The sequence below is a fragment of the Chenopodium album genome, chromosome 2, assembly GCF_948465745.1.
Source record: "Chenopodium album chromosome 2, dcCheAlbu1.1, whole genome shotgun sequence".
NCBI classification, from domain to species: domain Eukaryota; kingdom Viridiplantae; phylum Streptophyta; class Magnoliopsida; order Caryophyllales; family Amaranthaceae; genus Chenopodium; species Chenopodium album.
Window position 1 is genome coordinate 9,509,884 of NC_137835.1, and position 21,605 is coordinate 9,531,488.

General features: G+C 31.4%; 1 protein-coding gene across 1 annotated transcript; it reads left to right on the forward strand.

Annotated features, from left to right (window-relative positions):
• Positions 1 to 9,809: 9,809 nt before the first annotated feature.
• On the forward strand, positions 9,810 to 15,680 carry LOC145582608 (MADS-box protein SOC1-like). The gene is made up of 7 exons (XM_081639586.1): positions 9,810 to 10,363; positions 12,769 to 12,856; positions 13,372 to 13,433; positions 13,527 to 13,626; positions 14,187 to 14,228; positions 14,462 to 14,503; positions 15,286 to 15,680. The coding sequence occupies exons 1-7, from the start codon at positions 10,182 to 10,184 to the stop codon at positions 15,415 to 15,417; spliced, it is 648 nt and encodes a 215-aa protein (XP_081495712.1). The 5' UTR covers positions 9,810 to 10,181; the 3' UTR covers positions 15,418 to 15,680.
• The last annotated feature ends 5,925 nt before the right edge of the window (positions 15,681 to 21,605 follow it).

Sequence of the window (21,605 nt, forward strand, 5' to 3'; positions counted from 1 at the left end):
CTCTTGATACTTCTTCCACTTATATCATCTGATTTTCAAGCTAGGCTCTTCTTCCTCTTTTATTCTCAATCTTTACAATTTTTCGAGCATAAAGTTTATGTGACTCTAACCTTTTACACTAAAATTAATCCCTGGTTTGTGTAGGCGAATGTACACATCCGTTCCAAAAAATAAAAGGAAAGAATTTTTATAGAATGTAATAAACATATAGCCAGAGTGAAAATAACATAATGTTTAAATGTAAAGAAAACATGCATCTTTTGATAAATTATTTTAAATGTTCATGTTCTTTTGATTGTAAGTGTAATATACTTTTATTGTCACATAATGTTCATGACTGGACTTATTGTGAAATATTTTATGATTTTTGTTTTTGGATCATGGTGGGTAAATATAAATGCTCATTATAAAATAGTATCATCTTCTTTATAATATTACGGATGTTCTTTAGTTTTGAAAATTAATCATCATCAATAGAAAGGAGATCCCAAAATGATATTGTCATCAACTAAAAATTAATATTCAATTAATAAATATTTTGTTATTAAATGATAATTAATGTTTAAGAAAATGTAGAATTAATAAATAATATTTATTTTTAATATTATAATAATTAAAAATGATGTTAAAACTAATTAAAGAATATACTCCCTAATAAGGCTATTCATGGATCCAAGACAGGACCGACCCAGACCAGGCCGAAGACTGAAATTTTAAATTTATGCAAACAAAATCGGACTGACTAAGCTACGACCCAGCCCGGACCAAACCGCTTTGGATCTTTTTTAGAATATTATTTAAAAAATGCTAAAATTTTAATAATATTATGGAATACTGGAAAAAAGTATAGGGAAAACCCCACTTTAGTGTTTTTTTTTTTTTTTTTTTTTTTTTTTGAGTGTGTATGTTAAGTACAAAAAAGCTCATATAATTAAAGTATTCAAAGGTTATTAAGAATGATTTTAACTATTACTCCCTTCGTATTTAAATACTTGCTCCAATTTTCATTTCCAGTCGTTTTTAAATACTTGCTTTATTTCCTTATTTAAAAAACTTTTACAGTATTTTATTAATTTCTCTCAACTAATAGGCCCACCATAAATCATATTTTATTAATTTCATATTCTATCTCTTCCAATTCAATTTTCCCCGCTACTTTTTTGTTTTTTTATAATTTTTTATTCTTCACTTACCCCACTACCTCCATATTTTATTAATTTCTCATAAAACTCCGCGCATGGAGAAATGGAGCAAGTATTGAGGAGATTTTATGTATAGATTAAAGGAAAAAATCAGTCAGGCCCAAGACCAGTTTTATGGGGTTTTGGACCGGACCAGGCCGAAAAAATTTCTAAACCCAGGGACCGGACCGGTTAATTAGGTTTGGTCTAAGGTTGGTTCGGTCTGGTCCATGTCATTTTTTCAGCCAGGGCCGATTTTTGAACACCCCTACTCCCTTTGTCCTTTTATTAAGAGTCTTATTCCAATTTTGATAACCACAATTAAGAGTTAATTTATACTTAAAGGTTGTACTTTTTGACAATATTATTGTCTTTTCTTTTGATATCAATTCACAATACTTTCTCTCACCCTCTCATCAATAATTTCCAACCACTTTTATTTCAATCTATCTCTCTCTAACCCCGCATGCATATTTGTACTCTCAATCATTAATTTTAATCTACAAATTTCTTAATTCCAGTGAAAACCTCTAAACAAGCTCTTATTAAAAAGGACGACAGGAGTATGTTTAAACAAAAAGCATGTGTTGTCCCTCAATACCTTAAAGAACATAATAGCGAAATTTAAAGAACATTAGAGCTTTTTTTTTTTTAGGGAAAAAAGAACATTAGAGCTAAATTCAAAGAATATCATCAATAAAACACATACAAAACTAACAAAGAGAACAAAAATTTAGAAAAAAACAGCATAAGTGATAAAACAAAAAAGCATAAGGGATATAACAAAAGAACATAAGAAATGTACGAAAAAAAAACATAAGTAATATTTCATTAGAAGATGTAAAATAACATAAGAGATTACTTTCTTTTTTTTTTTTTTTTTTTTTTTGAGAGAAACATAAGAGATTACTTTTATGTATATTTTCATTCTATTAACATTGTAACATATAATTACAAATATTTTCAATCAAATTTGTATATATACATGTAGGGGTGAGCAAAAATTCCGGGTACCCGGAATTGGAACCGGAACCGGTTAGGAACCGGCGGGTTCGGAACTGGTATTGAATCCGGTGGTTCCAATTCCAGGTAATAAATTAAGGACCGGGTTATAACCAATTCCAATTCCAATTCCAATTCTCAACTTTTTGGAACCGGAACCGGTTGGGTACCCGGTTACCTAATATATGCTAAGCTAAATAAATTTTAAATAATAAAAATATGTTGAATGTATCTAATTTGTAAATTAAAATAGTATTATTAATACCTAACATAAATACAAATAGTTTAATGCATATATAAATATAAGTATTAAACGCTAAAAATAAACCTAAATAAAATAAGAATTATAATTTGTATTATATTTTAACAAATACATACATAATTGGGTACCCGGAACCGGTACTCGGTGGTTCCAATACCAATTCCTAAATTTTAGGACCCGGTTGAACCAATTCCGATTCCGGATCCGAATTTTAGGACCCAGTTCCAACCGATTCCAAGTCCGGGTCCTAAAATTTTAAGCGGGTACCCGGTTTGCTCACCTCTATATACATGTATGTTAGTCAAAGTGTTGCAATTGTTATGAAAGAAGGGAGGGAGTCATACTCCCTCTGTTTTAAAATACTTAGTTTGTTCTATTTCTTTATGTGTGGGGTTTTAGTAGAAAATGGATAAAGTAATAAAATATGAAGGATTGAAGGCAGTGGGGTAGGTGAAAGAATAAAAAATTGTTTCTTTGTCTACGAGTCAACCCGACCATTCCGACTTCACTCGGTTTTTAACTCGAACCCGACTATGCTAATTACTCACCGAAAGGCTCAATTTGGTGTCATCTTAGATTGGACTGCTGAGCCGCTCAATTTCTTTCTACTCTGTTACCCTTGATGTTTTGATGATAACACAAGTCAAATAAGTGGAATAATGTTTGGATAAGCCTTGCAGTTTATCTCTATTAGATTGCAGGATTGGTTCAAGGCAAAGGAACATGAGCTAGAAGAGTAAAAGATCGGTAGCAAAGTTCCTGTGAAGGAACTAGAGCTTCGAAGCAGAAGCTAAGGAAAGAAGACTCGGAGCAGAGGCTTCTTAGAGAAAATTAAAGTCTGAAATATTTTTATATTTTAGGTTTTATGTAAGTGAGTCTAATTGGGAATTAATACTTGGTGGAATGCGCTTTGGTTTTGTCTAAAAGATAGAATTTGGTAGATTGCTAGAAAATAGGAAAATCGGTTTTAGATAATATCTTTTCTGATTTTATATTTTAAGTTAATATCTTTTAAGATTTTATCTTTTGAGTTAATATTAATGTTCTCAAAAAAATATCTTTTGAAAACTACTTTCCTAAACTTATGCAACTACTTACTGACTTAGTCTTCACCACTTACGTATAAGCTGCTTCCTTAAGTCTTAAAACGTGTCCTGGTTTCTAGGACATAATTGAACAAATTGGAAGTGGTGAATAGTAGTGGCGTTGATATGCAACAGTGGTGGTGTAAGTGGTGGGAAGTGTGGCGTTTTTACCGAGCAAAGTCTTTCTGTAAATAGCAGGAGTTATTCTTGAAATAATTTCACCCTTGCTCAAATATATTCTTCTATCTTTCTTGCTTTAAACAAGAGTCGAGAGTCGCATTCCACTTAGGTGTTTTTCTTAATTACTTTCATTAGAGTTTTATTTCCTTGAGTTGTAATTTGGGAATTGGGAGTTTGAGTGAACTCTAAGAGAATTCTGTAGAGAAAGAGAGAAGAGTGGCAAGTAGTGGGACTTGCTGCTGGGAACTTCAAGTTCATAAAGGAACTTGAAGATTGATTCTTTGTTTGTAATAGGTTGTTTGCCCTGTTATAGTGAAGAATCATTCCTAAAATCCCAAGTGGTAGTTGTTTTTCCTCTTGTTAGGGCCAAGAGGTTTTCCACGTAAAATCTCTCTGAGTTATCTTTAAGTTCCTTTAGCTTTGTTTTATCAATTCCGCGAATATTTGACCCAATTCTCCTAAACTACAATTCACCCCCCCTCTTGTAGTATTCTTATAAAGTAACATACTCGATCTTGAACTTTCTCACACACGTAGTAGAAGGAACTTAAGAGAGACAATTTGCATTTTCAGATTATCAGATGTTCATTTTTGTTATATTAAATGTTCATTTTCAAAATGAGGAGTTATCTGGTCTTGAGACCAGCTAATACCAACCGGTAGTTCTTACGATAAAACTACGGAAGTACGGAGTATAAGAATAGTATACTACTCAATATATACATACTCCGTACTCATTAGTTGAATGACTTGGATCCACCTCCTATTCTCCTAAAGCTGAAGGACAAGACCTTTATCTAGCCCACTTCATTTTTTCCAACTTAAAATTCGAAGTTAAAAAAAAAAGTGTAAATCTGGAAAAGCTGAAAAAGCCATCACAGACCAAGTGACACAAGGAGTAGCCACGTGACAAATGTAAGAAATAGATGTGGTGGCACCCTCTGATTGGACAAAATCTGATAAAATCGTACGGACAAAATGGCCCACAATGTACGGACTATCCAATGAGAGTGAAGGGATAAAAATATAGTTTAACCTGAATACTGATTCGTATATATTCTGATGGTAAATTTCGTGCAACACATTAAAATGCCAATCCGAAACCGGCAACCGACAGAACTGTCTCCTGTTTACATCCCAACTTTTCTCTTTCTCTCACCTCTTCACCTGCTTCAATAGGTTGTCAGTAATACAACTCTTTGACTCACTCAAACTTTCATTAACACCTTCCCTTTTCATCCCACTGTAAATTACCATTACAAATGACTTTTTTCAGTACCTTCTTTTTATTTTAAAATTTGGATTTAGGCGTTGTTTAGTTGACATTCTAAAATAGGGGAATTGAAAATTCATGGAAATTGAGAAAATGAGGAGTTGTTTGATTGACATAAGAAAGCAAAAATGGGGGAAGTGAGAATTCATGGGAATTTCAACTTCCCACAAAACATAGAAAGTAAATTACCTAGCCCCCCTAGGTAAACCAAAATTCATGGGAATTCTAATTTCCCTTATTGTCAACCAAACACATTTAAGAAATTCCTAAGAATTTCATTAAGGAAATAACTTCCCAAGTATAAATTCCAATGGGAATTAAATTCCCACATCAACCAAACAACATCTTAGATTGTATCTCCTCTCCTATCAGGGAACTTTGCCTTTTTTTCGTTTTTTAAATACGAGTAATTGGTAAGTATTGTAGTGTTTATCACTTTATTGGTAGGTGTAGAATAGTACTCCCTCCGTTTTTAAATACTTGCTCCATTTCTATTTTTTGCACTATTCATTTGTCCTACTTTGACTAATGTTTGTGATTTACGCATAAGAAAAAATATAGTCTTGTGGGTACTTGTTGGAATCATCTCAATGAATAGATTATTAATTTTCAATTGTTAGAATTTATACTTATTGATAATTAAAGTTATTAGTGATCAAATATTAGCATTGACATGCGTGTCCAAGAGAAATGAAGCAAGTATTTAAAAACAGAGGGAGTATGACCGAATTAATTTCATTTGAATGCTACATCACCAATCTCTAACTTACTACCTCCGTTACACATTATTTGCAACGATTTGACATAAAGTAGAGAGGAAAAATGTCTAATCGTTACAAATAACATGTAACGAAAGTAGTATTTGTTTTCAAGGGTACTAAACGAGCCAGTCAAAAAAAAAAAAAAAAAAAGGGTACTAAACGAGTAATGATACGGAGTACTACTTAACAATGAGATATTACCTTCGATTTTTTTAGTTGTAATTTTAGAATATTTTACATCTCACAAATAATACCCTAAAGTTACAACTTAAAAAAAATAAGAGGTAGTATTTGATTACATTTTACCAAAAATAATTGAGCATTGATCATGTTAAAAATATATTATTTAGGTCGTATTATTTCCCACAAACTATTGAAAATAAGGGCTTGTTCACATTTATTTAACTGAGGTGAACTGAACTGAAATGATTTGAACTAAATTGAACTGAACTGAACTGAACTGAACTGAACTGAATAGAGCTGAAATGAATATTTTATGAGAGAAGGAAATTAGGAGTTGAATTGAATTGAACTGATTGGAGCTAAACTGAATTAAACTGAACTGAAAACTAAGCTGAAGTAAGAGACTCTAACTATTTCTGTAAAGCTAATTTCATTGTATATATCCCCCTTTTTTTTTGGTTTAGGGGGATGGAATAATTGAAATACAATGAGTGATATGCATCATTTTCCAAACATTTGTTTTTGAGGTTATGTTGTACTTTGCATTTGTTTAATTAGCTAGTGTTGTTGAAATGCTTTTCTAAGTACTCTGTATTTAAGTATAGTAGTATCCAACATAATAGACAGTACAAATTAAGTAAAATATTTGCCATTTCCAAATCAAATATAGCCCAATTAGAAGAGTGGTTGGAAAAATTAATTCCATTCTTATTTTGCGGCTATGCTCGTTTAAGAACTTGTCCTTAACAATATCACTCACAAAAAAAAAAAAAAAAAAAAAAAAAAAAAAAAAAAAAAAAATAAATTATTTTGTGGCTATGTTCGTTTAAAAACAATTCCTTAACATTATCACTCTTTTTTTTTTTTTTTTTTTATTTTTAAAAAGCAATATTTTTTTTTTAGGGAAAAAAAAACAACATTATATAGTTTGACACGGAGTAGATAAAACATGTCAATATAAGTAAATTATTTACACCTTTTGTTTTATTTGAAATTACGGAGTAGTTTAATTATTGAACCCGCCTTGAGTCTCATAGGCTAATATAGCTTAGCCACATTATATTTACTTTGTACAACTTTTGTCCCCGAAAGAACGACCCATTTAGCCTAATTTTAGTCCCAAAAAGAATGACCCATCTATCTATAAATAAACTAAAGGAACAACCGCCGACATCATATTGTCCACATGGTAGCTTTATAAGAAAAATTTTCCCGCCTAAATAAAAATCTGACGTCATTATATTTTCTTTGGTTTCAAATTTCAAAATTAATTTCTCCTCCTCTCAATTTATCTACACTCTTTAATTTATTTATTTTTCTTCTATCACCAACTATTGGTATCTAATACATCTTTCACTTATGTTTCATCGAACAAAATACTTTGATGTATATATTTTTTCTATTTTCCTTTATATATTACAAGTTTAAAATCATTTTTTATTTTCTTAATTAAAATGGTACATTAAAAATCTAACTTTTATGTATATGCTTAAATTTTCATATTTGATTTTGTTCTTCTTCAAAATTAATTTTATAAAATTAGTATTTACAACTAATGATTATGTCTCAATAATTTTTCTTATACGTAAGAATACATAAAAATATATACTCTATATTTCAAATAAACCACTAATCTAGTTTACATTAAAACACCCACCAATTTGCAACAATATTTGTGCAAAATTAACTTCCCCATATAAAAAATTGATTTTCCATGTAATTTTATTACTTTCTCTTTCTATTTTCTTACAAACTCCATATAAATTTATCTTTTCAATATACTTTTACTTTTTTTTTTATTATTATTTAACTTTCTTAATACCCGCGTAATCATTCCAAATACGTCATTCTTTCGGGGACGGAGGGAGTAGCTTTTTTTTTTTCTTACTTAAGTCGAAATTGAACTTGCAACACTAATTAGTACTATTACTTTAATTTGTATGAAAGAAAATAATCATGAAGAGCAATACTTAATGAATAGTACTTAGGGGCACAAAATTTAATATGGAGTGATTTCCATTGATCAATATTTATAGGGTTACAATGAGAAACCTAATCATATTAGGTAACATAAGATATGTATAGATATCAAAGATAATCTTATACAAAATATATCCTAAACCTAAGATAAGAATATTTTATGGATATTCTCTATCAGTATCATTTATTTTTAAATGTATTTTCTCTTGTTCTGTGATCTGATTTTTTATTTTGACTAATCAACTACCGAGTATGAAGTAATTAAACAAAAATAAAAAAACTAATTAAATAAAAAAACATTTTTGCACTTTTGCCTCTACAATGATGACAAATCATATACCAACGATGAACGATATGATCATCTAGAAATGCCATAGAACATTTAATTTCCTAGATTTGTATCAAGATCATATAGTTGGTTTTTTGTTTTTTTGTGTTTTTTTTTTTTTCCATGATTACCAAATATTTTCATTTTATTCATAGAGAGAGTCACAAAAGGTGATATTATTGTAGACGAGACTAAATCTTAAATAGTTAGAGGGTCTTAATTATTTCGCGCAAGACCAATCAATTAAATTACGAGTAGTTGACAGCAAAAAAAAAAAAAAAAAGAAAAAAAGAGGCCAAATCTTAAACTGTCTCAGAGTTTCAAATAACAGTATCATAAAGCTTGTTTGCAGTGTACTAATACGGAGTACTATATAACTGGTCTTTCCCTCTCCTATAGTCCTATATATGACTCCTATCTACTAGTCGTATGCTGTTTCAAGGTAAACGAGAGAGTCTACCTTTATTAGTCCCTACATTTTTTTCCAAACCCAATTCTTTCCTCAACCCCTCTCAAGGTTTTGACGACAATAAATGAAACCATGCTTCACAAATCAAACCATCGTATACTTTACGCTCGCCAAAAAACAAAAATATAAAAACCGCATTTAAAAAAAAAAAAAAAAAAAAAACTACGAAGTAATAAAATTACTACTGTAGAATCACATATCATACAGAGTATTAAATTACTACCTTTAATGATTCACTCATTCACTTCTTTTCAAATGTAACATTATCCATAAACTAAATTATTTTACTCCATAAACTCTAAATTGTTTCTCTAAAAAAAATCACATTATTTTCTTCTTAATGCATCATGCTCTATGTGTTTTCATGGAAAATAATTTTCATTTACACAATGTTCATGGAATTACTTTCATACAAGAAAATGGGAGAGAATTTGATAATGTTTTTTTAGACTTATTTTCAATTCAATTTAGTTTAACAAACGGGGGGAAAAAAAATGTAGCTTAATTATCAAAATAGGTGAAGAAGGTAGAGAGAACAAAGATGTTAGGAATATGAAGAAATATGGGACGCTAACACGTATATCTTAACGAAAATAAAAAATCTCCCCTATCAAACCATCAAAGTATATAAAATACGAATATGAAGTAATTTTTTTATTATATTTTCTTAGAAAATATTTTCCGTTTAAACATACAGAGCCTAAACAAGTGTATTGTACTGTATTAGCCAAAATAATTTTTTTTTTATTTATTTTTATACACTTTGTAAAATTGTAAAAAATTGATTAGGAATAGATTACTCCTATTGGTCTAACAATACCCTAGGGCCATGTGATAAAATATTAAAAAAATCATAGAACCCATTTACCAAGTTCCCTCCACGCGTCAGTTGTCACCTACTGTTGGAATCGCACCAGGTTGATAATGCATCGAAACTCCCTTTTAATTTTTTCTTTTCTCTCAATTTTATATTTTTCAACCAATCAGGACTCTCCATATTGCACCGATGTACTCAATATTCTCATTTTTCCACAGCCTTTTTTTTTTTTAAATTAATAAAAATAAATATAGTAACAAAACCCCTTTTTTTGTTTTTATTTTTAAAAAAATATGCTTTTTCTGGGTTACCTATTATTTTCTCAGATTACCAAAAGAAGAAAGAGATGAGGTTCTGCCCTTTCCTGGGCCTTCCCTCTTTTTTCTTTAATCTTTGTGTTATAAAAGAAAAATAAATAAATAAATATAAAATAAAGTAGTAGTAGAAGAAACAGGGAACAGTAGTGTCTTTGTTTCTTCCTTATTCTCCCCACAATCCCACAAAAATTAAAAATTTGGGTTAGGGTTTTCATTTTTCCTTTCCTTTTCCCTCATTTTTAACCTTTACCGATACCGATCCGGTCTGTTGTAATCGATCAAGTCGAATTTAATCGAATCGAGTTGAATTGAAGTCTCGAGATTGAGTAGTTAGCTAATTAAGATGGTGAGAGGAAAGACTCAAATGAAGAGGATAGAGAATGATTCAAGTAGACAAGTGACCTTCTCAAAGAGAAGAAATGGTTTGCTGAAAAAAGCTTTTGAGCTTTCTGTTCTTTGTGATGCTGAAGTTGCACTTATTATTTTCTCTCCTACTGGTAAACTCTACGAGTTTGCTAGCTCAAGGTGCGTTTTATTCATCTAATTTTCTACCTTATTTTTTTTTAATCTTTCAATTTATTCCATCAATAATCGTCGATTTCTCAAAGTTGTACGGCTTTCATTCCAGATTAATTGCAACATACACATGCTTCATGCGATATTTTGCAAGGAAGTTTTTTACAATTAACTTTCAATTTATTCCTTCATTAGTCGCCGTTTTCTCAAATTCACACAATTTGATCTATTTTAGATTAATTGCAACATACACTTTCCTCATGCGGCGTAATATATAAGGATTTTTTTACTAGTAACTTTTGTTTTGAAATCAATGTTAAAAAAAAATTAATTAAACTAAAAAAAAAAAAACAAAGAATCATAAATTTTTTCTTGGAGATTGCATTGATCTTTAAGTTAAGAGTCAGTTTAATAATTCATGCATCACCAATCACCATCTCCCCAAAAAAATTGTAAAAATATAATTAAAAAAATTATAATTGATGGAAGAATCTTTGGTGATCTAATGAAGGTGGTCCTTTATGGTATATTGTTGAAATATACAGTATTACCACAGTTAGTAATCAAATACAATTACAGATACAGTGGGACATTATTATCAGATAGTATATAGTACTAACTATATATGTCATCTTCTTTTATTTTTGTATTTTTCTTTTTTTGGAGATGTGGGAAATGATGTAATATTAATTTTTTTCTTCTTATATATGTGTCAGTAAATAAATATATTGTGTTAATTATGACTTTAAGTTTTTGTTGAAAAATGGTTATGCTTTATATTTTTGCTTATGTGGCTCAATTCATTTTAGGCAATGTACTTGTATGTTATTCCATGTTGCAATTAAGTGGCTAATTTGGTGTTCATTAATGAAAACTTTGCATTAGTCGCGCTTGCTATTTATTGAAACAAATGTATTAATTGGAAATGTAATGTCAATTCTAAAGCTGTTTTTTGTACTTTCTATTTTGGGATGTGTTTATTAAGTCTAATTAAGATAACCTTTAAACTAGTTTAAATGGAAAGGTTTCTTAGTCTTTGTTAAAAATGGTTTATATCATATGGGGGTGAACATCTATTTGTGGTTCTTGCTTTACAACACCAAAGTTAATGTAAGATCTATTTGTGGAAAATGTGAATTCATGAGATTTCTTATCTGTTCTTGCTTGTTGAAGTGCTTTACTTTTTAAAATGATGTTACTTCTTACGTATTTGCGTATTAACATATGTCTTATGAAACAAATTTTCGTTTATCAACAGTTATGTTTAAACATGTCTAAACTTACTACTTGTGGGAGTTTTCTCAAAATATGCTCTTTATATTAATATTACCCTCGTACCTGATACCATAAGACATTATATTTTGTCCAAGTCTTAAACAGTTAAACATGTAGCAATGTAAGAAGCAAATAAATTGTCCTTGCAAGAAAATATATCACTTTATATGTGAAGTAGACTGAAATTGAAAGGTTAGTGTATGATATTAAATATAATAAATTGTTACTATTATGCTATGTTTGACAGGCACTAGAATAATTACTTGTAATACTATGGTATTACTCTATATATAACCTTGGAGGTAATATGACATTTTGATGTATAAGATGCCCATCTGTTGGGCATTGCCAATTTGACCTGTGAAATTGCCAAGTGTTTAAGTTGTTGTTTGCTAATTTCTTGAGTTGTTTGAGCATTTTGGGGTTATTCATTGGTGTGTATAAAGCATCATTCTGTTGGTTTAATCCTTTGATTATTTCATCTATATATCTATCTTCGAGCTTGTGAACTACTAGCTTGAGGGATGCTTTTAACTTAACCTTTATAGTGTGTTTATAGAGAAAGGGAAGGAGTGATGAATTCAATTGCTTCAATTGTCATTTGGATATAGAATGGTGAGGATTTGTAGGAAATTGAAACCATCCAATTTCCCTTCCTCGATCTCCTAGTAGTGGCAAGATTTGGGAATCGGGAGATAAATAAAATTAGTCACACTCGTATCTTCCCCTTCGATGTGGATGATCAACTGACTTATTTTGTTAAAATCTTGAGGGGTGGTACATACTCTAGACTTGAGATCAAATCCCGTCTATATCACCTGCCCTTGCAGCTATCTACACAACCAAAAAAGTAAAAAATATAAATCCTCCCTTTCATTTCATTCCTTCCCTCTTGTTCTCTTCTCCCTTTCCCTCAAACACTGTTATTTGGAAACCAAGCTTGTATAGGACTATAATTTGAGAAGCAGTCTTGTGAATTGTGAAACCAATAAACTAACAGTCATGAGAAGTTTGAGAACTACTTGTTAGTATCATCAGCTACCTCTTTATTTATGTTCAGCAAGTGTTGATCTTATATTGCCACTATGATAACATATAATAGCCAATTGTAACGTGTTCTTGGGTTGGAGGTGTTGCAGTGCAACTAGGACAATCGATCGGTACCAAAAACATATGAAGGAGCTGCGTGGAGTGAAGAGTAAAGTATCATCAGACAGCAATATGCTGGTAAGTATTTCTTTGTTCACGGTCCTATCCAAGAGCTCAAGATTTAGGTTATGTTGCACCACATTCTGAAAAAATAGTCTTAAGATCATTCTAGAAAAAGAAAATTAAACAAACAGTTCAAGATTAGGGTATGTTGCACCATAGTCCACATTCCGAAAAAGTACTGCCATTGCATTTCTTGAACATTGACATAAACAAGTCAAGATAAGTTGGTTTAAATCAGTACTAGAGTGTCACCTTGACATTTTAAATTAACAAGTTTTCTAATAGATGAGAACCTAAAACCATAATACTACCTCCGTTACAGGTTATGTGCAACGATTAGACATTTTCCCTCTCTGCTTTATGTCAAATCGCTGCACATAACCTGTAATGGAGGTAGTAAAAAATTTCTACTCGAATGTATTCCCGAAACGTTCATTAAAATCTAAGCAAGATCACTAACCTACATTGTGCAGCAACTATGTGCTTGCATTCGCATTTAACAACTTACATAAAGCACATTTTTCATGCAGCAATTCAAGGAAGATGCTCATGAACTTGAGAAGAAGTTAAAGAGCCTTGAGATTTCTAAACGGTTTGCAATTCAACTAATTATTTTTATAATGTTTTAATGCTATAATTTGTATGCATGGACTAGCTCAATTTTTTTTATTTTTTTTGGATTTAGGAAGTTACTAGGAGATGGTCTTGAGGCTTGTTCCATTGATGAGCTTCAAGAGCTTGAGAAACAGCTGGATAAGAGTCTTTCCAATATCAGAGCAAAAAAGGTATATCATCATCTTAAAAATTTAAGTTTACGTGTTACTCCCTCCGTGCCTAATCAATTAACTGGATTCGACTCCATATCTATTTTAGGCTGTTTCAAAATTTAATGCCACTTTCTAAATTTAGTAAATTAAACTTAAAACTTTCCGATCCTTAATACCCTTAGTGACACATTAATATAAGATAGTTCTTATATTTATATGGCGGATCAGGAAAATGTGTGTATTGTGAAGGTTATTTATCGTGCCCCCTATAATTTAAATTTTTAGAAACAACTATAAGGACTAGAAAAATATTTGTACTTTTGGTTTAATCCCAAAGCCTGGCTTTATGGTAAATAAATAAAGTAATTGTCAATCTCGAGCTCAAGGGTAAGTCTTTACTAGAGACATTTTGGTTGTGGGGATAACTTACTCTTCCTCACTCTCAAACTGTCTAGCCTGTTAAATTGATCTAGGTTGACTCGTGTGAAATTTTGGCTCGATAAAGTAGTCCTTTTTATCTTAAAAAAATATCCATATTTTAGGTTTTAACCAATTTATTGGTGTATGTATTTTTTCAGAATGCGTTGTTCAGAGAGAAGATTGACAAGTTGTATGAAGAGGTAAGCTTTAAACTCAATATTTAAAGCAGCAGCAGCACATTTTGATTTCTACACATTCTACATCAATGTTCGTTTTGTGCTTTGAGGTTTTTCCAAGGGTTTTGGGACATGAATTAAGTCATTTATCTACTTTGAACGAACATATTATTAATGTCTATGTTTGGGTTACGTAGTTCTGTACTTAGATGTTAATTTACGCTTATTTTCTTCGTTCTATATTCTGTATCGCGTAGGAGAAGCTCTTGCTCAAAGAGAATGCCCGCCTAAAAGAGAAGGTAATTTCTTTCATTTCGCCAATTCCATCTATTAATTCTTTATAGAAATTGGCAATATTATATCCGTCTCTAACTTACAGTTACAGGTTATTTTTTTTAAGGTCATAAATTATTAGTCCGTACATTATATCATAATGTTCACTGTAATTCTTTATCAAAAGGTATTACGAAAAACATAACGTTTAACTTTAACCAATAACTAAATTAAAAGTGACCCATTATAAAGACGTCCCAAAATATAGATATATGACCTAGCAATGGATTCAAAGGAGGTTCTATAATAGGGAGAATCCGGTATTTGTTCAGTAAAACCACGTGTTTTGAAACTAAGGGCTTGTTTGGCATCGTTTTTTGTTTTCAATTTTCTGTTTTTTTGAAAACTAAAAACCAAAAACAGGAAACAAGAAAAATAAAGGTGTTTCCACTTTTCTGTTGTCAGTTTTTAAAATTACCATGATTTTAATAAGTTTGAATAATTTTTTACTCGTTATGTGACATATATTATATGGTTTTAAAAAACAAAAAACCAAAAAACAGAAAACCAAGTGATGCCAAACGGAACCCTAAACAAGTTGTTTTAGTTGCTATCGAATTTGGATTTCATTTTGGTATAATGGTATCAGAATCAGATATGCTTCCTAGCATTATGATTGTCGCTTTCTTAAGTACTAGCAAAACTTGTATTACAACAAATTTGTAATCAATTAAGTATTTGTATATAATTTTGATGTATATTTTGGTGAATGAATGTTTTACCTACCCAATATTTTTCAACGTTTCAGCTTCACTTATCTTCACCGGACTCGCAACGCAGCCGGCAAAATGAAGATGATCAGCAGAACAGCGCGCAAGATGTAGAGACCGAATTGTTTATAGGACTGCCGGAAAGCAGAAACATGAGATTGCTGCAGTAAAATCTTACTAACTAAAAGAAAAAAAAAAAACAAAGGTTTGGGTGTATGTTTATTGTGTAACCTTTCATTTACATGATCAGGTTTCTGAAGTTAGGTTGTGAACATTAGAGTCAAAATTCACTTCTACATTGTGGTTTGGCTGGTAAATAATGAATTTCAAGAGAAGTGTGTTATTATCTGCTATAGAGTTCAGTGAGATGAATATGTTGGTCTGTTGTAATGCTAATCATAGTACATTATTATTACTCCTTACTTTTCCTGTTCTTTTTTTTTTTTTTTTTTTTTTTTTTGTTGCGCCTTTGCTAGGAGAGTGATAAACTGATTATAGTATAAAGTCATTTTCGAGACTGCAACTATCATTATAAGCTTTTGATTGAGTTGGTCCATTGCTATAAACATCCGCTAGTTTCTTTGACAATGAAATCGAGGGATAATTAGGTTATTTGTGAATCCTTTGAGTTGGTTGACACAAACACAATGCAAGCCAAGCCAAATCACATGCATCCATATGATGCCTACTTCTGAGTAATACTACTCATGAAGAGATCAATTAGGATGAGCAAAATACTCATGAAATAACAATGCACACAATGGCGGATTTTGGGCCAAAAAGTTGGAGGGGCCAAGGTTCAACGACGTGGAAGCTACTCCAGAGCCTATGCAACAATTTAAGCCTCTAGCCTCTACTTGCCCAAGTCATAGAGGAAGAGCTAGCATTTAGCTACTTTAATTTGTGTGCCTTATTGTGATCTAGTTGCACTTGGTCACGATCCACTTTGGTATCAAGACGATGACTAAAACATTTTCCCTTTCGTATAATAGTCTATGAACCAAGTTTGAAGAGTTGGTGAAGATTGAAATGGAATCAATAATTTGCGCTAAAATAGCTCATTCCATGACATACAAACATTGAAACATACCAATGGTTTCGCTTGTGAGGTCGGGTAAGTCATTCCATGCCAGCAACCCCCTAAAACACCTACCCCAATATTTTTTGCGTCGTTCATAATAATTAAATGACATAGTACATCACTTAGAACAATATTTAAGAGCACTCACGACAGTGAGCAAAAATATGCTCATAAGCATTTTGGTGAGCAAAAAAGCATAAAATACTTCATCCTATCAACGAGCATAAGTTAAATGCTCATACTATGAGCAAAATTTTACATGAATAGTACTAGCGGGCCAAGGCTGAAATTCATTAATCAAAATATTACTACCTCCGTTTCTTATTATGTGCGATAAAGGAATATTTTACATCTCACAAATAATATCCCTTTGTTGCAGATAATAGGAAACGGAGGTAGTATTAAATATGAATATGATGATGTGTAAGAGAGAGAAATAATATTTTTGGAGGGTATTGAAAAAGGTAGGAGACAAAAAGATGAGGAAAATTATTTTGATCATTGGTGGGATAATATATGACCAACAAATTAAAATGCCCATGAGGAAAATGAGATTGGAGAAGAGAGAAAGTGGGTAGAGAGAATGAAGAGACAAAAAAATGATCATTGTTGTGAGTGCTCTAAGCTTTACACATAATGCGGAGTATAATTGTATAAAACATACTCTTAAAAATATTTGTTAAGACCATTTTAAAGTATATATATTTTCTGATGAATATCAATTTTTTTGGGAATTTTTTCATTTTGGTGCCTCAAAGTTTGAATTTATTTCATTTTAGTACTTCAGTAATTCCACTTCGGGCATGAACTTCTATATTTCAAATTAGATGACACAATACTTTGTGATTTATTGATAATAAGTAATATATTTATGTGAGATTTTGTTAGAATCCTCGTAATTTTGAACAAATGAAGTAGTTTGTTTTACTATGGTACCCAGTGCTTTGGCAATTCCACTTTGGTGCGACCTTGAGTTTTATAATTTACTTTTCACTTTAGTGCTTTAAATTATACTACGTATATATAAATGCTCATTTTTGTAATAAACAATTAACAATATTTAAGATCAAAGAAGTTTATTTTTTGTTACAAAAATTAGCATTAATATATATAGATAGGACACCAAAGTGTAAAATATTATTTAAATTCATAAGATATCAAAATAGAATTATCAAGCGCACTATACTGAAGCAAAGTTTAAAATCTAAGGGTACCATAGTCGAATTATTGAAACTATAAGGTACCAAAGTGGAATGGTGTCAAACCTTAGGGCACCTAAATGGAATTTCTACCCTCAATGTATCTACGTAGTTTTTTTTTTTTTTTTTTTTTTTTTTTTTTTTTTTTTTTTTTTTGCCGATTGTCAATATTTTGGTCAAATAAACCTTAAATTTTAACCATAAATCTTGTTAATCCATAATACTTCATCCGTCTTATTAAACGCAACACATGACTTTTACACTATTTATATAAATATACTCCACTTTGATTAGCTTTATTATTATAGTCATTGCATGTGAGTTCTTGTTCGTCTAGATTTATAATTTATATTAATATCATTTTTTTAATATTAACATATTAATAATAAAATATATTATTGATTGAAATGATGCATTGGTAAGCCTATAATGAGAAGTGTTTGTGAGATCTTCTTGGATTCGCGTTATCGTATTTTGTTATTATTAAATGTTTGAAAATGGAGATACATATGTAATAAGATACGTTTTTGTAGCAGTACGTGAAATCGTGAGTGAATTGAATAGTCAAATGAGATAAATAAATTTTGATGGAGTTCCTCTGTAAAAATTATCAATTATATATATAGTACTCCATTTGTCCCTGACCAAATAAAACTCCCATTTCTAATATTTGGGTCAAACTTTGAAAACTTTGACCATAAATTCCCGTTAATCAAAGATTATATATTCATGTGATCTGAGATCTTGTTTAATTCATTACGTAGTCGTACATTTTATTAATATTAAGCTTTTTTTATATATAATTTTTGCTCTTATGTATACGGCGATATAGACGTAATAAAACATGTCAGGATGATCGTGAAAAGTCAAATGGGAAAAACATTTGGGGATAGAGGGAGTACAAATTATATTGTTGATTAGACTTCAATATGATATGAATTTACGTTAATTTTATTGCAAAACGATTAATTTGAGGATAATTTTAACAATTTTTATAGTAACTTTGATTCTTGTAATAATAAAGTTTGATTTGTAATGCGTTTGATTGTATATTAATGTGTAATTTCTAATGCATATATGATACGAAGGCTAATATGATTAATTTAAAATATTGTAAGTGTCTTTAATTGGTAAAATTTAAATTGAAAAAATAGTAACTTTTGTAGAAAATAAGGGTAACTTAAACACACAAACTATTGGGTGCTGTCCGCACCTAATATGTTTCGTGCATCAGTGAAGGAAATGACGATGACAATGACAATGATGATGATGATGACGACAACAATGGTGGATGAAGACAACAATAATAGTGGATGACGAAGACGATGACAATGATGATCTGAACATGGCGGCAACAATGGTGGATTTGCGATTGAAACCCTAGATGTGAAGTAGCGGCTGGTACGGTGGGCATCGATGCCGGTGGCGGTTAGAAAGGTGTGTTGATTTGTGATTGAAAACCCTAGATTTGAAGCAGCGGCTGATACAATGGAGTTCGCTCTTGGTTTGCGTGGTTGGGCACTTCGTCTGGCTGCATGCGCGACTGGCATTGACTACGACTATGTAGGGTGATCATAGCAGGTCTGGTGTTTAGGGGAGGGGTGGTGGCTGGACGATACAAGCGATGCACGTCCTAGCTAACGCCCGGCCTGCTGGCTGCATGGCTAAGCAACGGAGGTGCTGTTGTTGGTTGGGCATTTGGGGGAACAACTGGTAGTTTGTGCGGTGGTTGTTGTTGCGTTGGGTTGGTGTTGAAGGAGTTATGTCTTCGTCGTGTGCAATTACTAGATATATAAATGGATCAAATTATGGAGATAATTAAGTTCGTACATTTGGGTCGTCGTTTTGCCATAGCTAGAGGTACTAATGATCTTTGGACTAGTAAAATAGCCCAAAGCCCAATTGGACGGATCCTATAAGGTCACACAAAGGGGCTAGATCGAGCATTAGAGGACGAGGCCCATAATGGGCCTCATCACTCTAGGTGGCCGGCCATATGGAGGACTAGAAGATGTTTTGGGCTTCGTACCTTTGTCTAATTATAATGAGATTATAAATAGACTAGGTTCCTAGGTTTGCAAGTAACACAATTATCTGATCTATTGATCAAACCCTAATTAGCAAACACGAAACCCAACCCCTCTCAAAGTCCTCTCTCTCACGGTTCTCTCCTCCTCCTCGGCGCCGGTACGGTGGTGTCGCGTGGTGGTGGTTCGTGCGGTGGTCGGTTGTCCCTAAAGGCGATGATCGCGGTTTTTCTCAATCACTCGACCAATCTAGTATTGGTGGCCTGGACGACTCGTTCGAATCTCGTGGACTAAGTAGAAGAGCAACGATTGGGGCTCTATTCTCTCTCTGATTTTCCTGTCAAATAGCTTCGTGGAATTCATGCATCAAAGGTATGATTATGTGTCTTGTGTGTTATGCATGTGATTTTGGGATTGGTACTTGATTGAATATGATTCATATTATTTCCGCTGCGTAGTACCTATAAACTCCTACAGGTGTAGGTGTTGGTGTTGGTGTTGGTGAATTGAATTGGGGAAATAAGGGAGATGTGCTTACATGAGTGGTAAGAAGAAAATGAAGTAAAAATGAGTGGTGAGTGGCGGTGAAAAGTAAGAAACTGATGACGCATATCATGAAAATTCTAATGTAGTCTTATGACTGAGATTATTTGTTTTTTGATTTATTTATAATTAGCTAGTAATTTTAATTACAAAATCCTACACACACACACATATTACAAATTATTAAAAAAAAAATAATTTGTGGAAGAAAAAATATATTTAAAATAAATAAAAAATATATTTTTTTAATAATATTACTAATTAAAAATAAATAAATAAACAAATAATCTTAGCCGTCCATTTTTTTAAAATTGTGATAGTCAAAAGTCATAACACTACATTAGAATCATCTCTCACATCAGCCATTAAAATGAACATATCAGCCAATAATTGATGTCTGATAGATATCAGTCAATTTAGGGACATTGGGATATATTAGACATCAATCAACACAAGGAACATATCAGTCAACAAAAGAATTGTAACAGCTAACAAACGGAACATATTATCAAACAAAAGATACATATCAACCAGCATACGAAACATATCAGCCAACAAAAGTATGAAATCAGCAAACAAAAGCAACATGTATGCCAACAAAAGAAACACATCAACCAACATAATGAAACATATAAGCCAACAATTAAAATATACATAATATCCAACAAAATAAAAATATCATCTAACCAAAGAAATATATCAGCCAATTAATGTCCTTATAACATGTCTTATAACAACCAACAAAAGGAAAATATCAAAAATGAAAAGAAAAAAAAAACCATATCAGCCAACAAAAAGAATATATTAGCCAACACAAAAACATATCAGCAAACAAATGAAACATATCACTTAATAAGTAAAATAAAAAAACGTCCATTCGCCACGTAGACTCTTCTAAATTACACCACATCACTTCACTAACAATTAATGACATCATGTCACTTCACAAACACTTGATGACGCCACGTCACGTACCCAACATACCACATCATCACCAAATATAAAAAATATAAAGATAAGAGGATTCGAGCCCCAAACCATTTTCAACAAAATTGACTATTTCGCCATGTAAGCTAATTATCAAAAAAGATATATGTGTAAACCACAAACACTTGATGACGTATAAAGATAAGAAGATTCGAACCCCATACCACTTTCAACAAAATTGACTATATAGCCATCTAAGACTCTAAGCTATATATATATATATATATATATAAACTACAAGGTTTAATTATTTTAAAAAAAACACATATTCATTCAAAGAAAATTAAATCATTTATTGCAATGTACATATGATCAGTTAGTTTCATGTAATAATCCGGGACATCACCTGACCCAAAAATTAGTTTGCGATGTACTCCGTAGCATTTACTACGTAATTTATATCGTTACTCCGTATTCATTAACACAATGTGCAGGCGTGGACCAAGTCAATCTTATTTAATTCCCAATAAATGACTTTTGTTTTATTTATAGCAGCGTTGACCATATATAAACAATTCCCA

What these genes read in the sequence shown, in the direction of transcription:
- LOC145582608 (XM_081639586.1), top strand. Translation starts at nt 10,182, where the DNA reads ATGGTGAGAGGAAAGACTCAAATGAAGAGGATAGAGAATGATTCAAGT. An exon ending in AGCCTTGAGATTTCTAAACG is followed by an intron (nt 13,434 to 13,526) that starts GTTTGCAATTCA and finishes TTTTGGATTTAG; the next exon opens with GAAGTTACTAGGAGATGGTC. An exon ending in CCAATATCAGAGCAAAAAAG is followed by an intron (nt 13,627 to 14,186) that starts GTATATCATCAT and finishes GTATTTTTTCAG; the next exon opens with AATGCGTTGTTCAGAGAGAA.